The sequence below is a fragment of the Oryctolagus cuniculus genome, chromosome 1, assembly GCF_964237555.1.
Source record: "Oryctolagus cuniculus chromosome 1, mOryCun1.1, whole genome shotgun sequence".
Lineage (NCBI taxonomy): Eukaryota > Metazoa > Chordata > Mammalia > Lagomorpha > Leporidae > Oryctolagus > Oryctolagus cuniculus.
Window position 1 is genome coordinate 85,233,619 of NC_091432.1, and position 13,063 is coordinate 85,246,681.

The 13,063-nt window shown below is 40.1% G+C and overlaps 1 protein-coding gene across 4 annotated transcripts in view; it reads left to right on the forward strand.

Annotated features, from left to right (window-relative positions):
• HEPHL1 (hephaestin like 1) overlaps positions 1–13,063 on the forward strand; it is an 85,568-nt gene that overhangs the window by 12,716 nt on the left and 59,789 nt on the right. For all 4 annotated transcript variants that reach the window (XR_007920961.2, XM_008262585.4, XM_051850017.2 and 1 more), the window contains one exon: positions 5,603–5,847. Coding sequence is in view for 2 of the 4 variants with exons in the window: in XM_008262585.4 (XP_008260807.2) it covers positions 5,603–5,847 (245 nt within the window). In the remaining 2 variants the exon portion in view is untranslated. The remainder of the gene's footprint in view (positions 1–5,602; positions 5,848–13,063) is intronic.

The window sequence follows — 13,063 nt, forward strand, 5'->3', positions numbered from 1 at the left end:
TGCCATCACTGGCGTATGAACAGTGCATTGTGTGGGTAGAGAGGGAGAAAGGAGGAAGAGAGTGAAGCAAGCTTGAAGGATACTTGGCAGCTTCAGAATGAGGAAGACCCTTGGGGCCCAGGAAAAACACTGTGTGCAGGTGCTGCCCTGCTGAGAGACAAGGTATCTTCACTGGCAGAAGTGTGAGAGCCTGGAGTCAGAAAAGAAGGAGGAAATGAGCCTGGAAAGACGACCAGGGCTGAGTGTTGCAATGAGGACTTTTCCTGCTTTGATTTGAACATTTGGTACCTTCTTCCTGGCTTGACTCAGGTGACCTTTCCTCCATCTGCCCAAGCCATTCTTCTGCCATCAAGCAGGCTTCCCAGATTCTACTCCATGTTGATCTTCAGCTCTGTCATCCTGAAGATTCCGCATGGTGGGCAAAGTCATAATTCATAATGGAGACTGCTGGGGAGCTGTGTATCAGGAACTGCTTAGGCTCGTATACCTGAGTCATTGCTGTCCTGATATTTGATAATCTCTTTGAGGAAATGAAGATAAAGCTCTAAAAATATTTTTTTTTTTTAGTTTTTGGATCTGTACTTTATTTCCCAACCTTCATGAAGTGAACAAAAATCCACTGGTTAATGCAGAGTTGGGAGACCTGGTGTGGTTCTGTTCACAAAGGAATGGCTCTGCTTGAACATGGTCAGGAAGAGGAGAGAGGAGTCGGGTCAAAGTAAAGAGAAGTTGTCAAACTTCTGCCAAAGAAAGGTTTGGCTGTATCAGTCAAGCAGATGCCACCTCTGGGCCACTGCATTGGGAGATTTGGCTGAATCAGGTCCCAAGGAACAGAACCCCCTCAGTCTGGTCTTAAGCTAGAGGCTTGCTCAGTCTTACAGGTGTCGTGACTCAGTATTCAGAGGTAGAAGCTTAGGAAGAGGCTTGATCCAGTGAGCAGAGCACATGAAAAAGTCATATGGTCAGGTTCATGAAAAGAATTTGGGTATGGAATCCTTCAGAAATTTTCTTCCTGAAACATCCATTTGATCAAATGTCTCTGCTTAAGAATCTTCAGAGGCTCTTATTTATAGATATAATAATATCTAAATTCCCTAGCCCAACACTCAAATTTCTCCATGATGTCACTCCCATCAAGTATTTAGGCCATTTACAACTGCTGTTGCTTCCTCAAACTGACCTCTAACCCCTCAGCCTGCTACTTTCTCTGTCTATTCCGTCCTCTTGGTCCCTCCTGTTTCCTGGATTCACAGAGCACATTCATTGTTCTGCTGTTAACAGTTCTCAGTAGTCTCATTTGTGCCCACGTCAACGTCTTTGTCCCTGCCTCTTGGTCCTAATTATGCTTATTCAAGCTTGTGTCCAAAATGACATCTAACCCAGAACTTCAATCTGTGCTTGTTGAAAGTCAGTGGAGTACCTTACAAACCCACTCTAGGACTTGGAGGAAATGCACTGGGATCTTCTGGTCAGGTTCTCAAGAAGGCCACATTTGATGATGGAGGCAGACAGAACCCATTACACAGGCAAGCAGAGCCTTTCTGTTCGTCTCCATCCAGAGTGGGCATGTAAGTCTTTAAGAGCCTATCCCATTGTGGGGACACAGTCACCCATGGCTATAAACATCATGTATATTTTGGTCTAGGAAATATATCTATCTCAGGAGGAATACTTCCGTTGGGTCTGTTTCTGGGAACAGTGGGAATGTGACTGATGTCCAGTTAAAGGCTGAACCCCAAGGGGCAGTGGGCTAATAGCTCCATCTGTTGCTATCTATGGGTTAATTGCTCCATCTGCGCTAGGCTTAGTGCTTAGGACAGGACAATGATATCTGACTCAGAGTCCAATTAGGATTCTGACTCAGGACAGAGAAGAATAAAAGGGAAGCATTGTGCCCTATGCTGCGAGGGGTTGGGGGCACTTTGGAAGATCCTGGAAGAGTCGAGTCATTGCAGGATGCTTCAGGCTGCTGTGTCATATAGAAGATGCTCTAGGGACTTCTTCCCTTGGTCTAGCCATCCTAGAATTATTCACTGTGGACCTGCAGTGGACAGAACTGCAGAGTGAGCTGTCTGATTACTCCACTAAAGCTATTGGATCATAGGCTAGGGTAGGTTTCTATTGAGAAGAACCAGAAAGGAGGGGGAAAAACTAGAAAAGAATTGGGGAGTACATAAGGATAGAAAGGGAGTGCTGGGTCTGGCCTCAGAATCAGCCCTAAAGGCACTCGGATCTGGCTGAAAAGCCCATGAGAGTATTTCAGGCATGGAAAGCCAAGACACTCTGGCAAAAAGATCTCTGTGAGTGAGATCCCAGTGGAAAGAACAGGTCTTCAAAGAGGGAGGTGCCTTTCTCTGAAGGGAGGAGAGAACCTCCACTTTGACTATGACCGTGTCTAAACAAGATAAGAGTCGGAGAACTCAAGGGGCTTCCATAGCCTTGGAAACTCATAACTGGTGCATAGGGAGATTACTGATGCCATAAACAGGAGTGTCAATTTGTAAAGTCAACAACAGGAGTCACTGTGCACTTACTCCTCATGTAGGATCTCTGTCCTTAACGTGCTGTACACTGAGGCTTAATGCTATAACGAGTACTCAAACAGTATATTTCACTTTGTGTTTCTATGGGGGTGCAAACGATTGAAATCTTTACTTAATGTACACTAAACTGATCTTCTGTAAAAAAAAAAAAAGGAAAGAAATTATCAATTCCCAACTTGACTCTCACTGGGTTTAAACATGACAATAGGTCTGATCTGATTTCATCATCATTTAAAAAAAATCATCTATTATTTTTCACTTTATGTTTCTGTGTGGGAGCAAACTGTTGAAATCCTTACTTAAGGTATACTAAGCTGATCTTCTGTATATTAAGATAATCGAAAATGAATCTTGATGTGAATGGAAGGGGAGAGGGAGTGGGAAAGGGGAGGGTTGTGGGTGGGAGGGACGGTTTTGGGGGGAAGCCATTGTAACCCATGAGTCATACTTTGGAAATTTATATTCATTAAATAAAAGATAAAAAAAAATAAAAAAAAAAGAAAGGGAGTGCTGGGGCTGTGGCATAGTGGGTAATGCTGCCATCTTCAGTGCTGGCATCCCATGTAGGTGTTGGTTTGAGTCCTGGCTGCTCCACTTTTGATCCAGCTCTCTTCTAATGCACCTGGGAAAATGAACCAAGTCCTTGTGTTCCTGCATCCATGTGGGAGACCCAGAAGAAGCTTCTGGCTCCTGGCTTCAGCTAGGCCTAGCCCTGACTGTTGTGGCCATTTGGGGAGTGAACAAGCAAATGGAAGATATCTCTCTCGCTGCCTCTGCCATTTCTTCTCTGTAACTTTGACTTTCTAATAAATAAATAAATCTTTAAAGAAGGGTAGAAAAGATTTAATGATACCTCATAGGTACTTAATACCTTTTAAAATTAATTAGATGAATGATTGAATTATTGGAAGCAACTCAGAGAATAGACTGTTCAATAGATGGGAAAGAGACAAACATAAGGAATAGTGACATAATAACGGAGGTGAGTAGAAGTGGATGAGAGGGGAGAATTAAGTGGTAAAATTTAAATGATTAGAAGAACAAGTGCCAGCTCTCAGGGAACTTCTCTTCTTGGTTAGCCATATAATTGCCAGATGTCCAACATCCACACCCCACAGTACACAGTAAAGGGATCCTTCACAAGTCCCTAGGTTCCCCTGGATTGAACCAATCTGCCCATCTGTGACAGCCCTTGAACTAATCACTATGGTTCAGGATGAACTTATTGGGGGTGAATGACAAGTATGGGTCAAAAGTCTCACCATGTGTTCAGTGTATTAGGGGACTTGACATGCCCACAGATGAAGGTTAGTTCCCTGCTCCACCACCATAACTGGGCATGGGACCTTATTAGAAGCATAGAGGAGAATGAGAAGGGAAAAGTGTGCTCTCAGACAAAAGAGAAAAGTTTTTCCATCTCCTTTGCTTAGATAACATCCCTTTGTTCCTTGGGAGAATATTTAGGCATTATTTTCTCTAGGAAACTTCTCCTGGCCTGTTTTCCACTCAATATTAAAGACCCCAGAATATAATCATTATTCTCCTAACTCTCCCTTCCCGAGTGGGAGCTCCTTCAAGGCAGGGACTTTGTCTTGTTTGTCTGTGTCTCGAGCATTGAGTACAGGGCTTGTCATAATTACTGTCTGTGGAATGACTGAGAGGGAACACATGCATGTGCACCTGCAGGGGTATCTGCCTGAACGGGCCATGGCTTCCAGCTCTCAGAGGGGCACAGCTGCACTGCGATGACTGTGCTTTCCCTGAAACAGGAGCCAGGACCTCCAGGATTGGAGCTAGGCTTGGAACTCCATGCTAGGCACATAGACTTGGAGTGGGAAAGGGGATTTCAACTCCACAGGGATATGTTATGGTCACCCTGAAGTGGTATCCCTAGTGCTGCTATGGTGTTAGACTCCCAGAACTCCTGCACTGTCTCCTTACTTTGGGGTGCCAGAAGGACACAGGGTCACATAGAGTCTTAGGATTCTGCCCCCTCCCATGCATCCTTTCTCCCTATTGTACTATCCCCTCTGGTATCCATGCAGTCTCTCTGCCCCTCATCTTGGCTCTCCTCTTGCCTGACCCTCTAAAGCTTTCATACCACTGCCATAAGAATGGTCCTTAAACACTGATGATCATGTCACCCATTTTATGAAACATCTCAGGGAGTCCTTTAATTTTTCAGCCTGGAGGTAGAGTTCATTATCAGACCACCCTCAGAACTTGCATGCATCTGCGTTTCCCACTGCTCACTCTCTTAGACCTGTGCCCAGTCTGTACCCTGCTCTCCCTCTCCATGTGCATTTCTTCCTCCTTGTTGCTCATGCCTTGCCCCTGTCCTCACTCTCCCTTTGATACCCACACCTACTTCTCTCATAGTATTTTATGACCTCATCTACTCACAACCATATTTCCCATCTTTCAACTGCTATATTCCTGGAAAAGGTGAGCTTATATTGTTGTCTGAGGGGATCTTCGTGGAAGTTCATGAAAATGCATCTTATGAAAAAAAAAACTCTGTATGGTTTTCAATTCTTTTGCATCAAAATGAACTTACCTTTTAAAATCCATTTCCTATTAGCCCTTTGAGCTATCTTTTTACCACTCAGTTGCTACTTCATCATATACTCTCTGCACAGGCACTTAATTCTTCCATTATTAGATGATAACACTTCTGCATCCCTCCACAGTACCCAGCAAAGGGCTGGGGATACAGTAAGTGCACAGTAAGTGCTTGTTCAATGAAGAAGTGAAGGGGTGGGGGAATGTGTTGAATAAAAAGGGGCAAATGAGTACTGTGACTCTTGAGGGTCCTTTGGTTTTGTTGTAGTTTGGCTGTGAACACTATTTGTCCCTTTTGGCTTGGTAATTCACTTACTGAGCCTTGTTTCCACATTGGTAAACTGAAGATAATCTTACTGGTCCTACAGAGGTCACAGATTGTGGTGAACTCCAAGTGGGAATCCATATAGGCAAGTACTTTGCGAACATGTAAAAGGTAAGCTGTTAGGATTTCTCCATTAATTTTAATCATAAAATATTTTCCTTCTTACTTTTAGACTTGCGACTTTATTTCTCGAAAGAGGGCCCAACAGGATAGGCGGTATTTACAAAAAGGCTGTTTACAGACACTTCACGGATGGCACCTATTCCACGGAGATCCCCAAACCCTCGTGGCTCGGATTCCTGGGCCCCATTTTGAGGGCTGAAGTAGGTGATGTGATTGTCATTCATTTAAGGAACTTTGCTTCCCGACCTTACTCTTTGCACCCGCATGGCGTTTTCTACAACAAAGATTCAGAAGGTAAATATTCATCCTTTACTATTGGCATTTTCTCTTTAGTTCATAAGTAGGGTAACTGCAGTTACATGTCCAGGAACTGTAAGACCTTGTGATTACAGATGTTTTTGTGTTTTCTTCTTCTCTTCCCTTCAATGTCTCTCTTCTTTCTTCTCTTCCTGTTTTGTTCCCTTATTTCCTTCTTCCCATCCTTGTTACTCTTATGTTGACACTGGACTGGGTGCTGGGTTCCCTTGGCCCCTGTCCCACCATACCCCCAGGAGCATCCTTGCTTTCTTCCCATTCTGTCCTGCTGTCCTGGTAGCACACTGGGTGCAGAGCTGTGTGTTCCTGTCAACACCCATCCAGGTCATGTTCTGGGTAGGATTAACTCAGTACAAGGGGATCTTCACTGTCCTGCACCAGGCTTCTGTCTTCGGTGCTTCCTTTGTCTTCTTGTGTGTGCTATGGGAGTTTCAACAGAGTAGCTTCTGAAGATTCCTCTTGAATATGTATATTTTAATTTAAATAACATTCTTAAACTTTTGAGTTAGAAATGTTTCTTAGACACCAGAAGAAGTTTTTGCACTTCTCATTGCATTTTTATTAAAAGCATTTTGTTGAAATACTGTATACATACCAAGAAATGCACATAAGTGTACAGATAAATGGGGTTTTTTTTTTGGTCACCTGATCACACTCATGCCCAAGACTCAAATTAAGAACAAAGCATTGCTAGTACCCCAACAGTCCTTACTATTCTCCTCTCTCCATTTCTTTTGTTCCTTTTTTATTAACATGTGGAAGAAGTGCATATTGTCATTTACAGGGTAGCATTCCTGCTCATGACCAGGTAGAATGGATTGGATGGTGCTATACCTGCTACGCCACTGCCTCTGGGGGAATGTGGCAGCACTCCACCATCTGCTTTGATGCAACACACCTTGCTATCATCAGGGAAGAGCTTCTGGGTATTAACAAATGTCCCATGGCACCCAAACTTGCTTGACAGTTGCTTCAGCAAGGTGTGCATAAGCAGCCAGAAGAAGGAACCCTGATGATGAACATAAGATTGAATTTTACCTTGTTCTTGGATCTTTTCCCCAAACTGAAGTACAGCAAAGATTTAGCACTTCTTAGTTACTGAGCATGCACACATAAAATTGTGCTGGCTAAACTTTAAGTTGAAATTTTGCAAATAAAAGGGATCATTACTGATGTATCTTTCTTTATTATGGTTTTGTAAAAGTATTACTTATACTACAGGTAGAAAATGAAGATGCAAAATAGATATGCCTGTCTTTTTACACAAGGAGATAATAGAGCTGTTTTGAAGTCTTTAATTTTTTTTATTCAGTACTCCACTTGTCTCTGGAAAGCATACTGTGATAGAGTGAAGGTGTGCTGAGAGATCATTTAGGCTAGTGATTATTTTTGTGTTCTTACTTATTTTTAATTTTAATTAGATTTTAACAATTTCAATATATATTGTACATACAGTTCTAAGAATATAATGGTTGCCCTTCCTCCCTCCCACCTTGCCTCCTACCCCTTCCTCCATTCCTTCCTTCCTTCTTTCTTTTTTTAACTTTATTTAATAAATATAAATTTCCAAAGTACAGTTTATGCATTACAATGGCTTCCCCCCCCATAACTTCCCTCCCATCCACATCCTTCCTTCTTTTTTCCTTTTGTTTTTGAGATAACATAGTTTAAGTTTACATTACAATAAAAAGGTTTAATGCTTCACCAACTGAGAAATTTCACAAGTAAAAGCAAAAAGACCCTAGTTTAGTGGGAATATAGACAATGGCTATAAACAATAATTGAATAGAAAAATGACCCTTTCACCCATATACAGTTAATTTTAAAGTAATCACAAGTCATTAAAATTATAGTAGTATCACAGTCATAACCATTAGTTTAGCAAAGATATAAAGCAAAGTTTTACAAAGCCTCATGGGGCCATGGGTCCTTTTAAAAAATTTTGTGGTAAAAATATATAACATAAAGTTTACCATTTGAACCGTAATCCAGGGTATAACCCAGTGGCATTAATTACAGTCACAATGGTATACAACTATTGCCACTGTTCATCTCCAGAACTGTTTCATCACTCAAAGAGAAATCCTGTATCAATGAAACAATACCCTCTCCTCTTCCCCTCAGCCTCTGGTAACCTCTATTCTACTTTCTCTATGTCCCTGAACTTGCCTGTTGTAAGTAGCCCATGTAACCAGAACCATACAATATCTATTGTCTTGTATATGGTTTATGACAGCACAGCATTTTCAAGGTTCATTCCTGTTGCAGCATCTGTCATTCTTTTCTACAGCTGAAAATGCCTCATTTTCAATATGTACAAGATTTTGCCTATGCATTTGTCTCTTGATAGATTCTTGGGTTGCTTCCACTCTTAACTATTACAAATGATGCTAATGTAGACATTGGTATACCACAGATCCTTCTCAGCACTCATGAAAGCAAGGAGGCCTCCCACAAGAAAAACACATGTGTGCTCAAAATTTGGAATTTAAGGAGTTCTCAGAGCCCCTGAAATATCCATGGGTCTTTAAAATCAAAACTCTTTAATATCACTTACCCAGGAAGCCTTCTCTATTCCTGGTCTTATGTAGGTCTCTCCCACATTAGGAGTCTCTTGGTTTATCTCACAGTACTTAGCAAAGCTTGCACAGTAAGTATGCATCCTTGTATCTACCTGTTTATTAGAACATAGGGGTCTAGTGAGCAGAGATTATCCTGGACTGTGCGAATCACTGTCCCCAGTGCCTGGCTCAGGGCTTGGCTTTGTGGTAAGTGCTCTCTCAACACGTTGAATGTATCCAAGATCTATGCTAAAATCATCATTTTATAAGTGAAAAATCAAGACCAAATTTTTGCTGCTGGCTGGGATCTGAGTTATAATGGACACGGACTGTCTGCCACATTCTATTCCCCATTCCAGGGCACTACCACCACTCCATACTGCTCCTTTGCCCTCTCCTTCCTGTGTGCAAATCTCAGCAAGGTGTATTGAAGCTTGGATTCTTAACTGTCCTGAGTCTTTCAGAGGGCTCTTGGGAAAGTGCAGAGCAGTGGTCGGATCCTTGCTTCATGTGATTTAGGGACCTTGATTCTCTTTAATATTCTCTCTCTCTCTCTCTATATATATATACATATATATATGTATATATATATAAACATTAAATTTTATTAAATTTTTATTAACAAAAACTTTGTATATTTTCTTTTAATACGTGTGGAATTTTACATCTAGATAAAATTACAACACATTCAAAATTTACCATTTATACAAATTGTTACAGAATAACAACCACTGGGTTAAATAAGTAAAGTAAACCACATTGATATTTTAAAATTACCTACAAAAGATTTGACTTTCTTCAAAATTCCCCAAAGCACAAAAAATAAATTAATTTTATTTTTCAATTAAATCTACCAATTGGAAGTATTATAAATCAAAATATCAATGTTACAAACTTTTCACAATACAAAACGGATTCACAAAACCTTATCTACAGAAATGAGTTAAGGACTGTGCAATGTTTAACCAAGAGACATGTTGCAGAATTAACATGTTCTTCCAGCTAAGTACACAGTGGAGGTCTAATTATAGCCGGGTCTTTTCCACTAATAACTTATACCTTTAAGAACTGTTCAATGATTATATCCCCAATTCTTTTTTTTTACTTTTATTAAGTAGATATAAATTTCGAAAAGTACAGTTTATGGATTACAATGGCTTACCCCCCCCATAACTTCCCTCCCACCCGCAACCCTCCCATCTCCTGTTCCCTCTCCCATCCCATTCACATCAAGATTCCTTTTCAGAACAGGTCTTCAAAGAGGGAGGTGCCTTTCTCTGAAGGGAGGAGAGAACCTCCACTTTGACTATGACCGTGTCTAAACAAGATAAGAGTCGGAGAACTCAAGGGGCTTCCATAGCCTTGGAAACTCATAACGGGTGCATAGGGAGATTACTGATGCCATAAACAGGAGTGTCAATTGGTAAAGTCAACAACAGGAGTCACTGTGCACTTACTCCTCATGTAGGATCTCTGTCCTTAACGTGCTGTACACTGAGGCTTAATGCTATAACGAGTACTCAAACAGTATATTTCACTTTGTGTTTCTATGGGGGTGCAAACGATTGAAATCTTTACTTAATGTACACTAAACTGATCTTCTGTAAAAAAAAAAAAAAAAAAAAAGAAAGAAAGAAATTATCAATTCCCAACTTGACTCTCACTGGGATTAAACATGACAATAGGTCTGATCTGATTTCATCATCATTTAAAAAAAATCATCTATTATTTTTCACTTTATGTTTCTGTGTGGGAGCAAACTGTTGAAATCCTTACTTAAGGTATACTAAGCTGATCTTCTGTATATTAAGATAATCGAAAATGAATCTTGATGTGAATGGAAGGGGAGAGGGAGTGGGAAAGGGGAGGGTTGTGGGTGGGAGGGACGGTATGGGGGGGGAAGCCATTGTAACACATGAGTCGTGCTTTGGAAATTTATATTCATTAAATAAAAGATTAAAAAAAAAAGATTCCTTTTCAATTATCTTTATATACAGAAGATCAATTTAGTATATATTAAGTAAAGATTTCATCAGTTTGCATCCACACAGAACATAAAGTGTAAAGTACTGTTTCAGTACTAGTTATAGCATTAATTCACATTGAACAACACATTAAGGACAGAGATCCTACATGAGGAGTAAGTACACAGTGACTCCTGTTGTTGACTTAACAATTGGACACTCTTGTTTATGGCATCAGTAATCTCCCTAGGCTCTAGTCATGAGTTGCCAAGGCTATGGAAGCCTTTTGAGTTCACCCACTTTGATCTTATTTAAACAAGGTCATAGTCAAAGTGGAAGTTCACTCCTCTCTTCAGAGAAAGGTACCTCCTTCTTTGATGACCCGTTCTTTCCACTGGGATCTCACTCGTGGGGATCTTTCATTTAGGTGGTCCCCCCCACCCCAGAGTGTCTTGGCTTTCCATGCCTGAAATACTCTCATGGGCTCTTCAGCCAGATCTGAATGCCTTAAGGGCTGATTCTGAGGCCAGAGTGCTATTTAGGACATCTGCCATTCTATGAGTCTGCTGTGTATCCCACTTCCCATGTTGGATCATTTTCTCCCTTTTAGATTCTATCAGTTAGTATTTGTAGACACTAGTCTTGTTTATGTGATCCCTTTGACTCTTAGACCTATCATTATAATCAATTGTGAACTGAAATTGACCACTTGGACTAGTGAGATGGCATTGGTACATGCAACCTTGATGAACATCCCCAATTCTTTAATTTACTCCTCTGCCATATATTACATCAAGATCATATCTTTTATTCACCACTAATGTATTTTTTAAATGGTTTGCATTCATTCATGAATCTGCCATTTAGTACTCAATAGGACTAGAGATTGATTCTGGGTGCTGGAAATAATAGATGAATGAATGAATCATAGTCTACAGTCACTGATGGATGAGCATAAGTATAAGGGGTTTGTTATAGAGCTCAATTCTCTTTTGTTGATCTATGTTTATCCATGCACCAATGCCACACTGTGTTGGTTACTGTGGACTTACCACATGTTTTGGAATTAAGTAGTATAAATCTTATAACTTTATTCTTCTCTTTAAGATTTTTGAACATCCTTTGTATTTATACATGAATTTTATATATAATTGGTAATTTTTTAAAAGAAAGAAAAGCTAGCTGGGATGTTGGTGGGGATTGCATTGAGTTTACCAATTAATTATGGGAAAATTGCCACGTGGGTTTTAAATATGAATTGATATCTTAACTATATTGAGTGTTTTAATCTATGAAATAAACATGGAATTTAAATTTTACTTATTAATTTTAATATTATTTATTTGAGAGGGAGGAAAGAAAGTGAGGAAGAGAAGGAGAACTCTCCTAGCCACTGATTTATTCCCCAAATGCTTGCAAAAGCCAAGGCTGAGGCAGGTTGAAGCTGGCACCTGGAAACTCAATCTGGGTCTCCCACATGGGCAGCAAAAACCTGAATACTTGAGTCATTACTGGCTGCCTCCCAGGTTGTGCATTAGGAGAAGCAGAGCCAGAGCACAAACCCAGGCACTCCAGTATGGAATGTGGTTGTCCCGAGGGGTGTGTTAACCACTGTGCCAAATGCCTGCCCCAAGAGTTTATATCTTTAATTGCTCTCTGCAAAGTTTTGGTTTTCAGTGTACCAGGTTGCATTTGTGTTGCTAAATTTTTTCTGAAATGGTTGATTTGTTCTGATGTTGTTGTTAATGGAATGGTTTTCTTAATTTCAACTTTGGATTATTTATTGCTAATGCAATTGATTTGGATATATTGATGTTGTATACTACTACCTTGATAAATTTGTCTTAAAATTAGTGGATGTTTAGTAGGTTCTATGGAACTTTCTCTATATAGTTTCATGGTATGAATAGAGACAGTTCTACTTCTTCCTTGGGCATCTGTATACCTTCAGTGCTTTTTTTCTTTTACCTTATTATACTGCCTTAAACTTCCAGAACAATAGTTAATAATAGTGATGAGAACAAACATTCTTTCCTTACTTTCAATCTTAGGAAGAGAGCATTTAGTCTTCTTCCATTAAGACTAATGTTAACTGTGGATTTTTCCTAAGTACTCCTTAGCAGGTAGAGGAAATTGCCTGTTATTCCTATTCTGTTGAGAGTTTTCAATTTAACAATTACTAGATTTTGTTAAATGCTTTTTTGCATCATTGAGATAATTGTGCCAATATCTACCATTTTTTAAAATTCTTGCTTTCAGTTTAGTTTGTTTTTTGTCCTTGATTTTATTTACATGCAGTAGTAAATTACTTGGTTTGTAATATTGAAATCATGGGATAAATCTCACTTGTCATGGTGCTGTTTCATGGTGTTATAACATGTTTTTGTATGTTACTGGATTTGTTTTGCTAATATTTTGTGTCTGCATTTATGAGGAGTAGGAGTCTGTAGTTCTCTTGTGATGTCTTCACCTGATTTTGTTATCAAGGTAATGCCTACCTCATAGAATGAATTAGGACATTTCCCCTTCCTTCTCTATTTTGTGAAAGATTTTTTTTTATTTGACAGAGTTAGACAGAGAGAGAGAGACAGAGAGAAAGGTCTTCCTTCCGTTGGTTCACCCCCAACTGGCCGCTACGGCTGGCGCTGTGCCAATCCGAAGCCAGGAGCC